Here is a 21,622-nt window from a genome sequence, read left to right on the forward strand (position 1 = left end):
TCTCTTCTGAAATAAATTCATCAATATATTACACTGTGTGGTCTGCTATAAATTTAAAAATATTAGGGCTTAAAGACATACCTTAAATTAAAAAGCTCATCAAGTAATTATGAGATGTGCTCCCACAAAGCCAGAACACGAAGTAGGATCAAAGCCCCGTGCCATTGTCCTTGGCTTCTCAGCAGCCCTCATTGTTCGCCATGTTCAGAGAGTCCAGTTTTATCCCATGCTTTTTCTGTCACAGTCCAGCTGGCCTTGATGAGCTCCCAATAGATCAGCCCCATTGTCCCAGTGGGTGGGAGCACCCCTCACGGTCCTGACTTCCTTGCTCATCTTCTCCCTCCTTCTGCTCCTCATTGGGACCTTGGGAGCTCAGTCTGGTGCTCCAGTGTGGGTCTCTGTCTCTATCTCCATCCATCGCCAGATGAAGATTCTATGGTGATACGTAAGATATTCATCAGTATGGCTATAGGATAGGGTCATTTCAGGTTCCCTATTCTCAGCTGCCCAAGGAACTAGCTGGGGACATCTCCCTGGACACCTGGGAGCCACTCTAGGTTCAAGTCTCTTGCCAACCCTAAGGTGGCTCCCTTAACTAAGATATGTGCTTCCGTGCTCCCCTATCCAACTTCCTTTATCCCAATCATTCTGTTTTCCCAAGTTCCCCCTATCCTTCCCTTCTCACTTTTCTCTCCCCATCTCCCCTTACCTGCATCCCACCCCACCCCTAAGATCCCAATTTCTTTAAGGAAGTTTTTCACTTCCTCTTTAAAGGTCTCCATCATTTTCATAAAATTATTTTTAAAGTTACTTTTTTCTACTTCTCGTGGGTTAGGATGATCAAGTCTTCCTGTTGTGTTTGCTGGGTTCTGGTGTTACCATGTTGTTTTTTAAGATGTTGGAGGAATTCTTGCATTGGAGCCTACTAATCTCTTCCTTCAACTGAGGCCGGTAGTATCTTGGTCCAATTCTTGCTGTGGCTGTCTGAGTACTTGGGAATTTTTTTTTTGTTTTGCCCTCTGTTAAGTTCCCTCAGTATTGGAGCAAGCTGTGTTGCAGGGTTCCACAGAGCTCACAGGTGAAAAGGCAGGTTTGGGGTGGGGTGGGGTATAGCCCAGCATCAGAAAAACTTCCTGCTGGCTGGCTAGAAAAGCTGAGAGCAAGGTGAAGTAGAAAAGGGGCGGATATAGGTTATGCATCCACGTATATAGTATACGTCCCAGTAGGCAGGTAATTACAAGCTGCAAATCTTCCTACAGCACCTCCCCCTTTTGTTTAAATAAGAGAGTTCTAAGCCTAATACAAAATTATATACAATAGGAACAAATACCCTATTCTAACCAGCTTAAGTCTTATATAATAAATAACTTGGCCAAGTGATGAAAGAAAAGTAACTACAACTATTTAGTGTCCAACCTCATGTAAGATCTAAGAAGAAAAATAATATTACTTGAGTAAGCAGGAAGTGAAATCAAGCAACTTCCAAAACGTGCAACAACTGACAGAGACAACTGGCGACCAGATAATCCAATTAAAAAGACCAATAACCACTAAAGAAATAGAAAGTCATCAAAAGTCTCCAAAGCAAAAGAAAAAAAGAACCAGGACAAGAAGGTTTGGGCATAGAAATCTCCAAGATTTTCAAGAAGGACTACTACTAGTTCTACTCAAATTGTTTCATACAATGGAAACAGAAGGAGCATTGCCAAAGTCTTTTTTAAGAGACTATGATTACTCTGATACCCAAACCACACAAAGACATTACTAAGAAAGATAATTACAGACCAATCTCACTCATGAACATTGATGCAAAAATACTCAATAAAATACAGGCAAATCTAATCTAAAATCACTTAAGAAATATCATCCACCATGATCAAGTCAGCTTCATCCCAGCAATGCAGAGATGGTTCAATATGTGAAAAGTCTGTCAATGTAATCCACCATATAAACAAACTGAAAAATAAAAACCACATAAGATGCTAAAAAAAAAAAACCTTCAATAAAATATAGCATCCCTTCCTGACAAAGACCTTGAAGAGAGCAGAGGAAAAAAAGGAACATTCCTAAACATAATAAAGCCAATATTCAGCAAGCCAACAGCCAACATCAAATTAAAAGAAGTGATCCCACTGAAATTGCAAACAAGACAAGGTTTTCCATTCTCTCCTTATCTATTCAATATAGCTCTTGCGATTCTAGCTAAGGAATAAGACATTTAAAAACGAGTTCTAAAAAAGAAATAGGAGAATATTCTTATAACAAATATAGTTTGAAATTTTATCAGTATACAAGAATCTATACCAAGATACTAAGCTCACACCAATCTACCTATTAGCTCATTCAATTTCCTTTTTTTAAAGAGAGATTTCTGTATTATAGAAATAATATAATATAATATAATTATAATATAATATAATATATAATTATAATATAATTATAATATAATAATAAAATAATATAATACAAATATAGCATGTTTGTTACCTGCTGCTCAGCCCTGAAATAATCACACAGAAACCATATTATTTACAATATTGCTTGGCCAATAGCTCAAGCATATTTCTGGCTAACTCATATCTTAAATTAATCTATCGCTATTAACCTGTGTATTGCCATGAGGCTGTGGCTTGCCAGGAAATGTTCCAGCTTCTTTCTCCAGTAGGGATACATGGCTTCCCTCTAACTTCATTTTTTCTCCCAGCATTCAGTTTAGTTTTCCCTGCCTAGCTAAGTTCTGGCTGCTATAGGACAAAACAGTTTCTTTACTCATTAATCAATAGAAGGAACACATAGAAGGACCTCCTATACCATTTCTGTTTAAATAAAAAAGAAAGGTTTTAACTTTAACATCATAAAATTACATATAACAAAATAGGTATTAAGCAATATTACAGTTACAATACTTTATCTTTTATTATAATAAGGAAGATTAAAACTATCCATTCTTCAACTCCATCAAAGACCCGAGAAAGATTATACTATTACCTAAGTAAACAAGAAGTACTTTGTAAACAGCTTCCAAAACTCTAGAAATGACAGAGACATTCACCTAAGGTTATTCTGTACTGTTGGAGCATCCGTCTTCAGCCTCAGGCCCACAATATCTGACAGACTTTTCCATGAAGCAGGAAATTTCAAAGACAGTTCTGCCTATATTGGCAGTTTGTCAATCACTTTCTTCTGTGTCCTACAGAATGTCTAGCAGAATCGTTCGTAAAGCAGGAACCTCAAAGGATTTTCTCACCTTTAGGCAAGTTCAGCAGTCATTTCTCTATGGTTCCTGCATGTCCAGTTCATACAGCATAACATCAAGCAGTACAGGAAAGAGTAGTTTCTTTGCTCAAATGGCTAACAAACTTCATTATGAGCCCCTTCAGCGCCCATTTTCCTTTTGAAGTTATTAACACTTCCAGGAGCAGATGTGTCTCACTGGCATGAAAAGTCCTAAGTTCTTAAAACATTTTAAATGCCATATTCTGAAGGTCTCTGAAAGATTTGAAAAATACCTACCTAACTGAAATAAATCTCTATATATCTAGAAAACCTAACTAATATGACTACAAGCTTGGTTATTATAGATGATTATCTATTAACTCAAATCTCTTAATTATTTTTAAATGAGCTGCAGAAACACAATAAATTAATCAAGAGCAGAAATATACATATAATAAAATTAAACTTAAATTTGTATCAATAAAGCAAGATGCAAAGTATCCATCTCTATAGGATTTTCTTCTTTAAATGTAAACAAACAATATTTGGGGATTAGGCATAGTTCTCTCCAAACTGCTTCCTGCTGTTTATTGGGTGAAGTAAGTTTGGGAGTGTTCGTTGTGACCTTTCTGATGTGGGAGTGTCATATATCAATCTGTTGATTTCATTGGTTAAGCAATAAAGAAACTGCTTGGCCCCATAGGTTAAAACATAGGTGGGAGGAGTAAACAGAACAGAATGCTGGGAGGAAGAGGAAGTGAGCTCAGAGACGCCATGCTCCCCTCTCCTGGAGAGATGCGATAGCTCTGCTCTCTGAGGCACATGCGATGAAGCTCTGACCCAGGATGGACGTAGGCTAGAATCTCCCTGGTAAGCCACCTCGTGGGCTACAGCAGATTATTAGAAATGGGCTAGTCCAGGTGCGAGAGTTAGCCTAGAAGAGGCTAGATAGAAATGGGCCAAGCAGTGTTTAAAAGAATACAGTTTGTGTGCTGTTATTTTGGGGCATAAGCTAGCCAGGTGGCCAGGGTGCTGGGGACGCAGCCCTGACGCTCATATTACAATACCTTTCAGGAGGTCTGGGTCCATAAAACCACATTAATCGGGAAGAAATCTACAGGTCCCCATTTTCTGTGGAAACAAATGCAGGACCTCTTTTCCAAAGTAACAAATCCTTAGACTCAAATTTTAAAATGAAGATACTCTTATGTTGGTTATCTTAACAGCCCACTGAATCAAATATCTCTCTGCAGTCAAAAAATTCAAAGAAAATACAATAATATACATAATACAGACTCTCTGTGAATTTTTCATCTTTATGTGGATTATTTTTCTTTATTAATCTATGACTGTCTGTACTCTGTCTCTTTAAAGACTTTGTTTTTTTAAATTATTTACTTCTTTTCCAACTCTTTATATCTTTTTCTCCTCTCTCCCAAGCCTTCATGCATTTTTCCAACACTGTGACCCATTTAGAGGTATTTTTCATCTGAATCTGTCTTTATTGTCCATCTTTAATACTTTTCTGACCAGGACTGCTTCTTTAATTGTTAAATGGCTTGACTAGTAAAAGAGTTGCTTTACCTTTGGCTTCTTCTCAGTCCAACATAGCAGAAGTCTGTTCACTACTTCTGAGACTGCCAGGTGGGAGCCATGCTCACCACCTCAACTCTGGTAACCAGTTGGCCCATGCTGCCACCAATTAACTTGCACCACACTGCCCACAAACCCCATCTAAATACTCAGCCTCCTGAAAGAACCAGAGTTCATGCTGGAAGCATAGCCCAAAACGCTGCCATTTTAAAACCATGAAGCTTTATCTGCCCTGTTGAATCAGGAAAACCTCTCTTAAAGGAGCTGCAACATGCCACCTGCAGCCAGAGAAATGATAGCTACCAAATAGCCATGCTTAACTCTGTTCTTTTGTGTCTAGAATTACTTTTTAAGCTTTCTTGGGTTTTACATGGATATAGTCAACCATGTTGGTGTACCAATTTGTTGTAGGAGGCCACTTGTTTGTTCCAACTACTCAGTCGGTAAAGCATGAGACTCAATCTCAGGGTCTTAGGTTTGAGCCCCACGTTGGGCACCAATTTGTTGTAGGAGGCTGCTTGTTAGTTCTTGTTTGCTCAGCCCTGAAATAATTACACAGAAACCATATTATTTGCAATATTGTTTGGCCAATAAATTAAGTATATTTCTGGCTAACTCATATCTTAAATTAACCCATCTCCATTAATCTGTATATTGCCATGAGGCTGAGGCTTACTGGGTAAAGTTCCAGTGTCTATCTATCGTTGAACTACATGGCTTCTCTCTGACTCTGTCTTCTTTCTCCCAGCATTTAGTTTAGTTTTCCCCACCTAGCTAAGTTCTACCTGGTATAGGCCAAGGCAGTTTCTTTATTCATCAATCAATAAAAGCAGCCCATAAACAGAAGGACCTCCAATACCAATCCCTGAACCTCCAAAATTTCCTCACCAACCCCTGACCCTATATCAGTTATAATAAACCACTAATTGATTTCCCTAATCTGGAGGACAAACTTTGTTGGAAGAAGGGATGTCATCTTCTAGAAATACTTCCAGCTGTCATGAAGGCAATGTTCTTTCTATGGGCTCTTGTAAAACTAAAATGATGGTTAAGTTTCAAGATTACTATCTGGTATAATTGCAAATAGTCTCTGAGTAGTTGATAGGGTTTTTCTGAAGGGCTTATTTGGAGTTCTAGTCAGAATGATGTAAGAAGATGAACCATTTCAGCTAACCAAGTTGGAACCATCTTGAGCAGCTAGTATCCAAAACCAGTCTTATAGTACCACAAGGACATGTGTTCAAATAGCAGCATTATTTGTAATAGCCAGAACCTGGAAAAAACCTAGATGCCCCTCAAATGAAAAATTAATTAAGAAAATGTGGTACATTAACATAATGGATTACTACTCAGCAGTAAAAAATAATGACATCTTGAAATTGAAGGCAAATGGATGGATGGATCTAGACAAAGCCATATTTAGTAAGGTAACCCAGACCTAAAAAGACAAATCTAATATGCATTCACTTATAAGTGGCTTTTAGACATAAAACAAAGAAAAATCAGCCTAAAATCCACAACCCCAGAGAAACTAGACAACAAATAATAACCCTAAGAGAAAGATACATGGATCAAAATAGGAAGGAGAAAAAGACAAGATCTCCTGAGTAAATTGGAAGTGTGGGAGTCATGGGAGATTGTTGAAAGAGAGAGGGGGGAAGGAATGGGAGTGATGAAAAATGTATACCACAATAAAAACAATAAAAACTAGGTCACATCAGCTAGATAGATAAAACATATATATCCTCTTCTGATAACTTAAGAATATGCAACATAAGACATGCTATCAAAAGCTTAATTTAATAAAATGAATCAATTAAATCCAAAACACTCACCAGAATATATATATATATATATATATATATATATATATATATAATTTTGAAATTTTTGTCAATTAATTTTTTGACTGAAATATAGGTCAAATCTAATACTCCTTAGCTGTGGAATATTTCATGGCTGGTAACCTACACATGTAAAAGTCATACCTTAATTGACTATCCTATTCTCTAAGTTGGCTCACTTTATTTTTTTTAATTTCTCTCTGATATAATCATCTTGTAGAGCATTATTGCTACATATAATATAGTATGGCAAGACTTCCCATTAACTTGTTCTCTAAAATGCCCTTAAGTAACTGACTTTATAAAAGATTTAGAATGGAGTTCCTGCGAGTTTCTTCCTCCTCTCTGCAGCTGGCCTCTGGCCTCTAGCCACTTCCCTCGTGTCATGGCCCCGAAACGGCAATCTGCTCTTCTGCCTCAGTCCAAGAAACCCAAATCGGCTCCGTCCCCGAAACTGGAGGACAAGTCTGCCTCTCCCGGCCTGCCGAAGGGAGAAAAAGAACAGCAAGAAGCAATTGAACACATTGACGAAGTACAAAATGAAATAGACAGACTTAATGAACAAGCAAGTGAGGAAATACTAAAAGTAGAACAAAAATATAATAAACTCCGCCAACCGTTTTTCCAGAAGAGGTCAGAATTGATCGCTAAAATCCCAAATTTTTGGGTAACCACATTTGTCAACCATCCACAAGTGTCTGCACTGCTTGGGGAGGAAGACGAAGAGGCTCTGCATTATTTAACCAGAGTTGAAGTAACAGAATTTGAAGACATTAAATCAGGTTACAGAATAGATTTTTATTTTGATGAAAATCCCTACTTCGAAAATAAAGTTCTCTCCAAAGAATTTCATCTGAATGAGAGTGGTGACCCATCCTCAAAGTCCACTGAAATCAAATGGAAATCTGGAAAGGATTTGACAAAACGCTCGAGTCAAACACAGAATAAGGCCAGCAGGAAGAGACAACACGAAGAGCCAGAGAGCTTCTTTACCTGGTTTACTGACCACTCTGATGCAGGTGCAGATGAGTTAGGAGAAGTCATCAAAGATGACATTTGGCCAAACCCCTTGCAGTACTATTTGGTTCCTGATATGGACGATGAAGAGGGAGAGGCAGAAGATGATGACGATGATGATGAAGAAGAAGAAGGCTTGGAAGATATTGATGAAGAAGGAGATGAAGGTGAAGAAGATGAAGATGAAGATGATGATGAAGGGGAAGAAGGAGAGGAGGATGAAGGCGAGGATGACTAGCAGAGAAGACTGATGGATTCCGACTCTCTTTTTTATTTTCTTTTTATTAAATTTCTCCAGTCCCTGGGAGCAAGTTGCAGTCATTTCCCTCCCGTCCCCAATCCCTCTTGTGCTCCGTCGCCCTGTTTCTGAGGTCTCGCTTCTCAATACCATGGTTCTCAACTTATTTTTGGGGAAATGTCTTGAGCAAAATACAATGGGAAAAGAAAGAATCTCCACTACTCTGTTCTACATTAATTTTTATCTTTTCTTGTCTAGAACTGTGGATTCAACACCACCACCACCACCATGCTCTGTGGGAAAAAAGAAAAGCCCTCCAGCCCCTTTGGCTCTGCTGGAGGCTGGAGGGTGCTAGGCCCCTGTGTAGTAGTGCATAGAATTCTAGCTTTTTTTTCCTTTCTCTGTATATTGGGCTCAGAGATTACACTGTGTCTATGTGAATACAGACAGTTAGCATTTACCAACATGTATCTGTCTACTTTCTCTTGTTTAATAAAAAGGAAAAAAAAAAGAAAAAAAGGGGGGGTTAGAAGGTCAGCAAGGGTGGGTTTGAGGTGTCTGGGGGGGTAAGTGGGCATTGTGACAACATGGCTTCTCCTTTGGCATGTTTAATTGTGATGTTTAACAGACATCCTTGCAGTTTAAGATGACACTTTTAAAATAAAATTCTCTCCTAACAATGACTCGAGCCCTACCACTCAATGGGAGAATCAGCAGAACCTGTAGGGGTTTATTTGGAGTTCACATTCTCTGTTGTAACTTTATTTTTATTTTTTTTTTATTTTTAGTTTTTTGGTTTTCACTGGAAGGAAAAGATGCTCATTTTAAATGTTGAAGTGTACAAGTTGCTTTGTTACAATAAAACCAATGTGTACACAAAAAAAAAAAAAGATTTAGAATGGTAGTCAGATGGAAGTCCTGCTCTTAACCACAGTGGTTACTGAGCACAGTGATTGGAGCAGATTCCTGCAAGCATCAGTATGTAAGCCTTAAGTGGCCATTTGTTCTCCTAGAATCAGTTGTTCCAAACTAAATAAAAATTTTAAAAACAATGATCTCTTCTTTTGGAGAACAGATTTAAAAATATAATGGAGAGTTTGTTCTGATCACTTTCCTGTGTGTCTGTAATAATATTCATTGTACTCCATCCCCACCATCCACTCAACTCTTCAGAACATTAAAATTAACAAGGCTGATAACTCTTTATTTCAGGAGAATTTTCTACATGTTACTTTTTCATGCTTCAGTTTTGTTTCTACACACAGAGTGTAATTTCAGAATCCACCATTAAACTACATTTCACCAGCAACAACTTATGTCCCCAAAAGAAACCACAAATGTCTGCTTCTGTCCAATAATACCTATCTCTTACAATAGAGACTCCTAGGAAATGATATTTAAATGTAAATGTCATCATTATTATTCGATTTACTGAAACAGAATTTCTAAAAGTAGGAAAGGATAAATTTGTATTTTTAAAAACTCCCCCCAAAGCTCTTTGGAATATATTTGGAATATATTTTGAAGTATTCTCCTAACAGATTACATAACTCCTCACCTGGAATCCTAGACTTGTAGAAGGAGTGATGGGCTGCATTCCTGCCAACCAGCTCCCGGCCGCCTGGCTAGCTTATTCCCTGAAATAAGAACACGGAAACTGTATTGTTTTAAACACTGCCTGGCCCATTAGCTCTAGCCTCTTCTTGGCTAACTCTCATATCTTGCTTAACCTATATCTAATAATTTGTGTAGCACCACGAGGTGATGTCTTACCAGGAAGATTCTGGTGTATGTCCATCTTGGGCTGGAGCTTCATCGCGTCTGGCTAGAGAGGAGAGGCATGGCGGCTGCCTAACTTCCCTTCTTCCCAGCATTCTGTTCTGTTTACTCCACCCACCTATGTTCTAACCTATCAGGCCAAGCAGTTTCTTTATTAATTAACCAATGAAATCGACAGATTGATATATGACACTCCCACATCATAGACTTATTCCTTGAAATTTATGAAGGAAAGAATAAATTTATTTTCATTACATAGATGTGTACGTAAAAATATATTGTCAAAATGGATTTGGGCTTAGACTTAAATTCAATAACTATACAATAATATTTATTAATATTAATGGATTACATGTAAAAATAACTAGCACAAATCCAAAATCAAATCAGTAAAGTCATTGCTTCTTATTCTGAAATAGATCTGTGCCAACACATCTACTCACACTGGGGAGGTCAATATGTCTTAAACACACTTTGTGGTAAACTATGTCTCTCTGGTAGACTATGCTTCTGTCTTTCTGGTAGACTATGTTTCTCTGGTAGACATATTTGGGGCTAAAAGAAACTAGTAATCATTCACACTCTGTGTAGGTGAGCATGGCTAAAGCCATTTAGATAGACTGACATTAAACCTATAAAGAGAATAAAGGAGAAAGAATAATAAATGTGTGAGTTACTTAATAAATGGAAGAAGAAAAAAGATTGACAACAAGGAATGCTGAGGGTCAAAACACTGTGTGTTTAGTTTATGAAAGCTGTATTCTTATTGTCCAAAAAGAATAGTTTAAAACTTCAGGAGATAGAGGGGAAAAAAACAAATGGATTTAAGTTTCTAGAGGATAGAAGCCAGGATGTAATTAAAAACACAGGAGGATTTTCCTACCAAGAGGGACTCCTCACTCCTATCAGAAGGGAGAAAGGAATAAGTATCCACAGTCGCTAAGAAGCAAGACTCTGTGCAGTGTTGGTGACTTGTCAGAGAAGTGGTAGGAGTCTAGTCTAACATTAGGAGGCCATGTGGTTTGGGAAGGAAAAATAAAGATAAAAACTCATAAAAACTGAGAGCAGGGACTTTATATGAGGAGATGATATTTAACCAGACCCTTCAGAAAAAAATGACAAAGATGCCATTCAGATACCATCACTGAGGTTGTTTTTGTCATGCAAGCCATCACATACAGTTGATGTCATGCATTTAAGAGCTAACATGGGATACTTGCTTTAATGGTGGTAACTAAAATAAATTCCCTAATATACTACCGACATGGTCCCTTCAAAACCTTTCTCTGGTTTTCTGATAAGTTCCTTTGTGACACTATCCAGATGCCAACCTTCTCATTAAATTAATGTTAGCTGAGCAACACCACCTTCCTCAAGGCCTTGATTCTTTCCCATCTACATACCTTCTGTACCCAATGGCTGGTCAATGGAAGGATGTGGAATTCTGTTTCCTGAGCCACCTTGAAATGAAACTGTTTCCTTGTTCCTACAGGGTCACCCTCACCCCTTTCTCTATCTACTCCCACTGCCTGATCTCCCTCCAGACAGTTTTCACATGAAACTCAGGATATCCAGTCAAATTTAAATTTTAGAAACTTGTGGTCTATCTATTGTGTTTCATATTAAAGCTATCCATATTAACAAGTCATTCTATATTTGCCAGCATGGTCATTCTATCCACAAGTATAAATTCAGAAAATATTCTGTAGTAAACTTTATTCACATTGGTCTTATGCAGGGTTAATCTGTCATGGAATCTACCCCTGAATTTGAGGAACTAGAGAGTGCAATTCTATAAGATACCTGGAATTTCTCCTCTGGCTCTAATGAAGTATACAAAGAGATTCACAAAAGTCCTAGAAAAGAAAAAAAACCTGCAGTTCCAAATTCCAGAACACAATTTCAAGTTCTCACCACAACTTCCTCACCACTCTTCCTGGAGTTATGACAAGATACGATTCATTGTTGAGCCAAGGCATTAGAATATATTGATTAAAGAACCAGTACAAAGAAACCCTTTCCACAGAAGCACTCAGGGCTACTTTTCATTTTCATAACTTCTTGTGCAAGTGATTTCTAAATTTCTCAAGGATAACACAGTGCTGTGTTCAGTTAAATGTCTGGTCTGTAGGTTTGGGGTTTGCACCTGTTTTTCTTTCTGCTGTCAAATTCATTCTTCATTGTCTCCTGAATACTGTTAATTGTTATCATGTCCTCCATCTCCAGCGACTCAGAATAAATAAACATTTCCTGATTAGGCTGCCCACCATCACGTTCTGAGCTCCCAATTAGGTATCATCTGGCAACCTGGTAACTTTGTGAAACAGGCAGATGCTAGCTCAATTTCTGCCTTTTATCTTTTATCTTCCATTAGAGGGAATCCATTTTGAGGCCACTGCAGAGATGAGACCTCTGAATTATTTCACACAGTTGACACCATGCCAAATATACAAAAACCCAAATTCTGCTTAAAAGGAATTTTTAATTTCAGTCCTAAGAGACCATTTGCTAATTTGAGTATATTTAACTAATTTTCTGGCTGTTCTCATCCGTTCTAATGAGTCACATTGAGATCCTTATATTTTGGACATTTCCCAATCCCTACTAATATTTCAGAATTAGCATTTTTCAGAAAAGGTTTGAAGAAAAAGAAACATTTCATAGAATGTTATCACCAGAGTTGTCTCCATTTTCACATAAATATTCATGCAGATTCTTGAAGTCTGAGTAGATGAAGCGTAATAAAACTCTATTATCTCAAGATACAGATGTTTTAGTGTTGCTTTGTTGTGGCTTTCACATTTCTACAAAGACCCTGGAAGCTATACAAAGAAGTCTCAGCAAATACTAAAGACTCTGAAGTCAAAGACCTAGAGTTTGAACCTTGATTCCATTCTTGAGTATCAGAGCATACATTAGTTTAGCATCACTGTGACCAAATGCCTAACAGAAACAACTTAGTAGAAGACAGTTTGTCTTGGTTCGGGCAGTAAAAGAGATTTCAGCTCATTATGACAGGGGAGAAAGAGCTGCAGGAATGACTCCATCCCTGGTGCCAGGAGGAGGAGACAGTGTCATATTCACATTGTAACAGACCACAAAACAGAGAAGGGTGGCTAAGCCCAGTGCTGGGCATAACACCTGGTGGGTCTGCTAATGGGTCTGCTAATACACTTCTGCAATCCAGCCATACCACCTTGAAGGCTCCACTGTCTTCAAAACAATACATGAAACTCAGAACCTAGTATACACAATGTGAACCTAGGAAGACATTTCAATTGAACCAGAATAGATCATTAGTTAATTCATCTATGCCTTGTTTTCTTCATATAAAAATTAACTTCTTGTTAATATTGTTATGATAATTAAATGAGGTGATACTCATAAAGCAGAGTATAATATACAACCAACTAGTATAAATTAATAAGTACCACAGGGTCCGATAGTGAATAAAAATTTATTCATTTCAGATAGTTATAACATTTATATGCTCTTAGCCCTTCTTCATGTCCCTTTAGAACTTAAATATTTGGAATGAGGCAACAGCAAGGAAACTTTAAATAAATATTTTCTAGAACTAGCCATAAGTAGAATTTACATTAAAGTAGAAATTCCATTAGAAACTGATATTGTGATCATTTTGACATTGTTATAGATATTAAATTCATATTATTAACACAAATTTTGTGTATAATTCTTGTAACACTTATGAGCAATAATAACAGCTGTGAACAGTGAGGGACCTATAAACACCATATTCCTGATTTTGAACTATAAATTTGATTATTCTACCAATATTAATTTATCACTTCCCTTTCAGACATTTGTTAATATGGGCAATACAATTCTCATCAAAGTAATTTTGTGATACTTACTATAGTACTAGGATAAAGAGATCAATCAAAATAAATCACATACATGTGAAACCTAACCTGGTGTGCATTTGAACACATGAACTGAGTGATATGGCTCAGTCAAAGAGCTTGAAGGATGTTTCTCGAAAGAAGAGAACACTGGACTGAATCCTAAAAGGCAAGAGAAAGTAAATAGATAAAAGATCATTCCTAAAATAATGATTAGTATAAGCAAAGAATCTGGTGAAGAGACTAAGATGTAGGATCATCAACACAGCTAACTGCTGCATGGGATGAGATGGACAGAGATTACAGGCCACGTTGTGTGTTGTAGTAAGAGCAGCAGGCTGCATCCCCAGCACCTGGCCACCCGCAGGGCTAGCTTTACCCGAAATAATTACACGGAAACTGTATTCTTTTAAACACTGCCTGACCCATTAGTTTCAGTTTCTTATTGGCTAGCTCTTACATATTGATCTAACCCATTTCTATTAATCTTTGTAGCCCAAGAGCTGGCTTACCAGGAAAGATCTTAACCTGCGTCTGTCTGGAGTGGGAGAATCATGGCGACTCCCTGACTCAGCTTCTTTCTCCCAGCATTCCGTTCTGTTTACTCCGCCTACCTAAGGGTTGGCCTATCAAATGGTCTAGGCAGTTTCTTTATTAATAAGAAATTACTCCCACATCAGTTGTGGAGTTTTATCCACATGTTGCAGCCACTGGGATGTCACTTGGAAAAACTTAACAAGGTAATAAAAGAATGGAAAACATGGACAGGTTTACTTTTTGACAGAAAATGTATTGCTTTACTGAGAAGAAAGATTGGTGGAGAAGGCAAAAGTTAAGTACATTGTTTGGGATGCCATTTCAGCTTGATAAATTTCCCTAAAAAGTGACTGATGGAGATAGAGTGATGTGCAAATTCAAGGCTACTGAGGAATTTCATGATGCTCAAGATGAGAGAGGTGTCAAAGTATCTCTAAGTAACTGATTTTTATAAATGGAACCAATTCAGATATGAAAGGCCAGTTTTCTCTCAGACAAGTTGTATTTGAAATGCCTTTGAAACATTCAAGTAAAGTTATCAAGTGAGAAAACTGGTTTCAAATACAAAAAGAAGCTCATAGTAGACTGTCCATCCTGTTGTAAATGACTATAAATATAAAGAAAAATAAACAGGGCAACATTTAAAAATGTTTGCTCAAAGGGAAGCACTCAACCTTGATTCCTAGGAAACAAAAAATGTAGAAAGTAAAGCCTATGATTTCCTTGAACTACTGTCTGGAAAATTTTCAAAACTATAAAGCAAGGCAAATGGGAATTAGAAGATCACAGCTGTATTCCAGACGTTAAGAAGCAACAATAAAGTGGAATTGGTGGTGAAGCTGAAGTTTCTGCAACTGGATGTGGGAAATGGGGAAATGGCAGAGATGGAGCTTCAGAAGTCTATATGGTGCTGTTCTCAAGATTTTGGCTAAAAATTCTCTACCTATATACATACACATGATGAGGCCAATGAAGGCCTTTTCAAGAACAACCAATGCATCTTTGTGAAACAAAATAAGGTTCTCTTTTTTTTTTTTTTTTTTTTTTGGTGTTTTGAGACAGGGTTTCTCTATGTAGCAGCCCTGGCTGTTCTGTAACTCTGTAGACCAGGCTGGCCTCAAACTCACAGAGATCTATCTGCCTACCTCTGCCTCCCAAGTGCTGGGATTAAAGGTGTGCACCATTATACCCACTTAAAAAATGAGATTCTTATCATTTCACGCTTTTGGAAGAAATTGATTCTAACAAGGTGCAAAGGAGAAACTTCATTAATCCCCAAAGGGATTAATGAAAAAAAAACTTGACTTTTGGGAAGACTATGTTTTAAGAGTTGAGTTTCTAACTCTCTTGGTTCCCATGGGCAGATACCCCTTACCCAACCAAAGGACATACCTAACAGAACACCAAACCTGAAATCCAGCAGATATCTCATATCCAAACAAATGCCATGCCTACCAGAAGACCATTCTTCAACTCAGGCAGAGCCTCTGCTCAACTGTGAGCCATCCAGGCCAGAAAGAAAACAGAAAACAAGGAACAAAACATGTGTCCAACAAAGACACATTCAGAAATCAGCACTCCAAATATTGACTCCAAATCCAGATGCCTAGATGCCAACATAAGAACATAATCCACAATAGCCGGGGTAATATGTCACCATTATCTGACTACAGCAGGCACTGAATATTCCAACACAATTGAAGCACATGAAAATGACCATTAAACCAACTTCATGAAAATGATAGTGGTGCTTAAATAGGAAGTGAATAAATCTCTTAAAGTAATCAAGGGAAAGACAAAAATGGAGTAAATGAGTAAATCCCTTAAAGAAAGTCAAGAAAACAAACAAACAATTGAAAGAAATTAATAAAACTGTGCAAAACCTGAAGATGGAAATAAAAACAATAAAGAAAACACAAATTGAGATAATTCTGAATCCAGAAAATCTAGATAAGTAAACAGAACTACAGACACAAACATCACCAAAAAAAAAATATGAAATAGAGAATCTCAGGCTTTGGAGACATTATACAAGAAACAGATACATCAGTCAAAAAATTTTAAATATAAAATAATTACTGACACGAAAAAAATTCCAGGATATATGGGGCACTACAAGAAGCCCAACATTAAGAATAATAAGAATCAAAGAATTTCAGCTCCCAAAAAAATATTTTCAACAGAATCATGGAAGAAAATTTACCTAATCTAAAGGAGAAGGCTATAAAGATATAAGAACCATGCAGAAGGCCTGAGGAAACAAGTTCCATGGCAGCAGGAGCAGATCCACTTCAGGGACATTGGTGGACCGGGATTGAGCCAGCGACCTGGGCCAGAGCACACCTGAGACAGGGAACTCCACAGGAACAGATACAGGGGAGCAATCAGTGAGTGAGTGAGCAAGAGCCAGAAACTGCTGAGGGTCCAGACATGAATCTGGGACCTTCAAGGGAGTAGACCTAAGCCAGAAACCCTGTGGGTCTGGGCATGAGCCTAGGACTTCTGAGGCAAACAGACTGAGCCAGGTTCCCTGTGGGTCTGGTAATGAACCTGGGAGCTCCGAGGGAGTAGGCAGGAACCAGAGATCTCTGCAGGGCCAGGCATGAGTCTGGGACCTCAGAGGGAATAGGCTTGAGGTAGGACCTCTGTGTGTCTGGGAATTGATCTGGTACATCAAAGGGAATAGGTAGGAACCAGAAACCTCTGTGGGTCTGGACGTGAGTCTGGGACCTCTGAAGGAGTAATCCTGAGCCAGGTCCTCTGTGGGTCTAGGTGCACCCAAGCCTGGGAATGTCAAGGGAGGAGACCAGAGCCAGAGACTTTTGAAGGACCAACTCCAAGCCAGGGACCTCTGCAGGAGTGATCCAAACCAGGATTTACAGAAACAGGTCAAAGCTGACAACCTGGGCTAGAGCAGGTCTGAGACAGCAAACTTCAAGGGAGTGGAGCAAAGCCTGAGAGTGCTGAGCGACCTCCAGGAACATGGAGTGACCAAAGGGGTAACTAGAACTGTGGCACTAACTGTACCACGAGGAACAACCATCTTAGCCTTGGATTCACTGGCACCTAGAAAATTAAACAGAATCACTGACAGCCACAAACACACCTATTAGAGGAAAAGATGAGTAGAAAAGGTAAGAACACATGCAATACTACAAAGAGCAACACAACACCAGTAAAACCTAAAGACCCTACAACCACAAGACTTGAACAACCAAATATAGGTGAAGCAGAAAAAAATGACCTAAAATATAACTTCAGGAGAATGTTTGAAACTCTTAAAGAGGAAATGAGAAATTACCTCAAAGAAATAGAGGAAAAGACAATCAAAAAAATTGAAAGACATTAGCAAATCCCTTAAAGAAAACCAATAAAAAGAAATTAAACATATGAAAGAAGCTATTCAAAACATGAAAACCAAAATAGAGACAATAAAGAAAACATAAGCTGGCCGACAAATTGCTGGTGACCGCGCAGGCGCCGCGCGGGACCAGCGCGGGAGGCTGGCAGCAGGTCGCGATGCAGCAGGTCGCGATGCAGTACGCCAACCAGCCCACCGTGCGGATCACGGAACTCACCGAAGAGAACGTCAAGTTCATTATCGAGAACACGGACCTGGCGGTGGCCAATTCCATTCGGAGGGTCTTCATCGCCGAGGTGCCCATAATAGCCATCGATTGGGTTCAGATTGATGCCAATTCCTCAGTCCTTCATTGGATTGATCCCCCTCACTAGTGATGACATTGTGGACAAACTGCAGTACTCCCGGGACTGCACGTGAGAAGAGTTCTGCCCTGAGTGCTCCGTGGAATTCACTCTTGACGTGAGGTGCAATGAAGACCAAACTCGCCACGTTAACTCTCGGGATCTCATCTCCAACAGCCCTCGGGTTATTCCGGTGACATCCCGGAACCGGGATAATGACCCCAATGACTATGTGGAGCAGGATGACATCCTTATTGTCAAGCTGAGGAAGGGCCAGGAGCTGAGACTTCGAGCCTATGCCAAGAAGGGCTTTGGCAAGGAACATGCCAAGTGGAACCCTACTGCAGGGGTGACTTTTGAATATGACCCAGACAACGCACTTAGGCACACGGTGTATCCCAAACCCGAGGAATGGCCAAAGAGCGAGTACTCCGAGCTTGATGAGGATGAGTCTCAGGCTCCCTATGACCCCAATGGCAAGCCAGAGAGGTTTTACTACAATGTGGAGTCCTGTGGCTCACTGCGCCCTGAAACCATTGTCCTCTCAGCCCTCTCTGGGTTAAAGAAGAAGCTGAGAGACTTACAGACTCAGCTAAGTCATGAGATCCAGAGTGACGTGCTCACCATAAACTAGCCACAGCTCACCCGCAGCAGAAGACTAGGTTCAAGGTGACCACTGGACTTCAGATCTTGAGAAGCTTTCTGGTTTCAAGGCTCTGGACTGCAGTTGCTCAAGCTTCCCGGAGAGATTGCCAGGGTTCCGCTGGTATTAGGCAAGGCAGTTTTTCACTAGGCATTTAGCATCCCTGGCCTACCTTGTTGATCACTGTGGTATTCCTCAGAACCCCAGACATCCCTTCCAACCTCTTTCCTAGCTCACTAGCAATAGGGGCCCTATTGCTTCCTAGTCGAGAGCCACTGACTTAGATATCTGGTCAGTCCACCTGTTTAAATCTCTGTCCAGGGAGAGGAGCTTTCACAGCCTACTTGGCTTCTGGTGTTGGGACTGAGTATTAGGACCTTCACTGAAGCAGGCCGTGGCCTTTCAAGTCTTCCCAGGGTCAGGGTCTGGGCCAGCTTACTGGTGTCCCTAAGCTGAGATGTCACCCTTTGGGACTAGTATTAGATCCTGGCCATCCTCTCTGTCCACAGGTGAACTTGCTGTTTTATTCTCTGACCTGACTTTGGTGGTGGTGGAGGGGGGGGGGGGGGTGGCATGACAGGCCCCTCCCACATTTCCTTTCTCTTCAGTGAAGTTCAGGCCCTGCCCTAAGCAGGTCTCCAGATAGGAACAAACCTGCCCACCATGGTTTTCAGGCAGCCTGGGGAGAAGCCCAAACCAGCACAGAAAGGAAAGGATATTTATTGATCAACAGTAGTTGTCTTTTTACAAGTTTTTATTTTTGGCAATAAAGAGCACAACATAATCTCAAAAAAAAAAAGAAAGAAAGAAAGAAAGAAAGAAAACATAAGCTGAGGGAATTATAGAAACAGAAATCATGAGAAAATCATCAGGAACTGTTAGAAATATTCCTAAGGTAAGCTCTCTCCCAATGCAAAAATCACAATCAAGCCAAATAACAACAAGCCAAATTTAAAAATATCCAGGTTAATGGGATTCCTGTGCTCTCAGGTGGCCCCAAAAGGAACCGCGAAGCCACAAAAGCAACCCATGGGGTGGGGAGGACCATGAAGGGACTCTCTGAGGAGCACATTAAATAGATGGAGGGAGTGCTCAAGATTTAGTGGGTTGCCTTGATCCTCCTCTGCGGGAGAGGTCAAGGTTTGGCAGGCACAGGGGAAGGGCCTCCAAAGGTGGAGGCCCAAGACCAAGACTTACATTCCAGACTGTTTGTATAAGGGGTGACAGGAAGCTGAGGTGGTATTTTGACTAACATTTAGACTTTCTTTGGAAAAGGGGGCATTGACTCAATTCTGGCTACTTCCTGTGGGCATGGCATAGAGGACAAGCCCGCATAGTGGCATTGTGATTTCCAGTGTCCAGGTTGCTGTCAGATAGGGCATGGCCTCATAGGATGTTTAGTCCAATATCATGTCATATGGCTATTAAGGTCACATTTGTAACAGCTTGTCTGTGAGACTGACTTAGGCTGGGCTCCATTAGGGTAGAGCCTTGTGGTTGGCTTCCCTTGTCCCCCTTCCTGTGGCCTTAGGGCAGCTGCTACAGCCTGGGCCTGCAGATTAACTTCTTGTTGTAGCCTTGTCTGTCGGGAAGACTCTGCTGTTTCTTCTTGGGCATTAAAAACTTTAAAGTCCATTTTCACTAATTACTGTATAGGGGTTTGGGGACCCTCTACAGCCTTTCTTAACTTTTTTCTAATATCTGGTGCTTACTGAGAAATAAAATAAGTAGCCAAGACTATGGCTCCCACTGGGGAGACTGGATCTAGCCTGGTATATTGAACCATGGTGTCTTGTAACCGATTTTTAAAAAATGGTTGGGTTTTTAAAATTAACTACATTTTTCTGATACCATTTCCATACCCAGAAGAAGGCAACGGACCATAATGCCTTGCCTCTGTAATGAAACATTTTATTATAAGCAGAAGGATTAGTAGAAAAAGAAACTAGCTGTTTTTTTTTGTTTGTTTGTTTGTTTGTTTTTTTATCTGAGAGAGATCTGGAAGAGAAAAGGGAGCATGAACTTTAATAATGCCATCTGCTCCCCCGACTTCCTGGAGAGGGCAGAGAAGGGAGAAGTTATGGTGGGATCTTGTATGGGAGGAGACTGAGGAAGATTAGGAAGGGTTATCCCAGGGTGCATAGGGGGTCCAAGGATGGGAAGATGAAGTAGGAGGGGGAGGGGAGAGAAAGGTAGGTAAGGTGGAAGTTGACTGAAATTCTGGAATAGTGAGGGAAGGGATAGATGAAGACATGGAAGGAGAGGAATGTGAAGAATGTTGCTCCACAGGAGGGGGTGGATAGTGTGGGTTTGAGGGAGTCGGGGAGGGACCAGTGCCTCTGGCTGCATGGTCAGGCTGGAGTTGTTGGAGGCATCTTGGCCCTAGTGACCTGCTGTGAGACACTGGCTACTGAGGGAGGAGTAAGAGCACAGTGCCTAAACACCATGGACCTATGTAAGCTCTGCCCATTTGTCCCTAAGGTGACAAAAAACTTTCTAGGTCCCAGAGGATGGTAAGCTCAAGGCTTCCTTCTGGTGACCAACGTGTCCCATTATCAAGATAGTATTGAGGCCAAATCTTAGTGCATAGGGAAATTAGGCATCAGGACAGATTGTAACAGACAGTCCCAATTTATAAAGATTTTGACAGCGGATCTGGCTTTGAACTGCAAGTGCCCATTTTAAAGTCTATGCAAAGCTGCATAGTCTAAGTCTATTACAGTGTGTCTGCCAAAATAGCTCTTAAGCCTAAATGGAGTAGTGAAAATTGAATGCTAGGCATCCCTAAAACAAACAAAATTCACCTCAGCTAGGCCCAACCTAACCACTGAGATCGGACTTTTGGCATGGGCCTGTGTCTTCCACAAGAGTCCAATAATAGACAAGACAAAACAGACTCACCAAGATACAGCTGCTGTTGTCCAGATGCCAGTTTTAACATGGCATGGAGAGCTCGGGTTGTGACTAGGGCACTTTCATGCATGGCTGTAGGCTGTAGGGAAAGAGTGCCCTATCTCAGTGGGACCTCCAGATATTAGGAATATTTCTAATGTGAGCTCTTTGTTCATGCCAAAATCCCAATCAAGCCAAATCACAAGCCAAATTAAAAAATATTCAGGTTTAATGGGATTCCTGGGCTTTCAGGTGGCCCCAAGGGGAACCAGAAGCTGCAAACGTGACCACATTT

The 21,622-nt window shown here is 39.9% G+C and overlaps 1 protein-coding gene and 1 pseudogene across 1 annotated transcript; both read left to right on the top strand.

Annotated features, from left to right (window-relative positions):
- Nucleotides 1-7,038: 7,038 nt before the first annotated feature.
- LOC121432429 (protein SET-like) lies at nucleotides 7,039-8,030 on the top strand. The gene has a single exon (XM_041630395.1). The coding sequence runs from the start codon at nucleotides 7,039-7,041 to the stop codon at nucleotides 7,906-7,908; it is 870 nt and encodes a 289-aa protein (XP_041486329.1). The 3' UTR covers nucleotides 7,909-8,030.
- Nucleotides 8,031-17,617: 9,587 nt separating this feature from the next.
- On the top strand, nucleotides 17,618-18,436 carry LOC121432505 (annotated as a pseudogene).
- Nucleotides 18,437-21,622: the final 3,186 nt, after the last annotated feature.

Source organism: Microtus oregoni, unplaced genomic scaffold (genome assembly GCF_018167655.1).
Source record: "Microtus oregoni isolate MIOR12 unplaced genomic scaffold, Mior012 000034F_ref0000314, whole genome shotgun sequence".
NCBI classification, from domain to species: Eukaryota; Metazoa; Chordata; class Mammalia; order Rodentia; family Cricetidae; genus Microtus; species Microtus oregoni.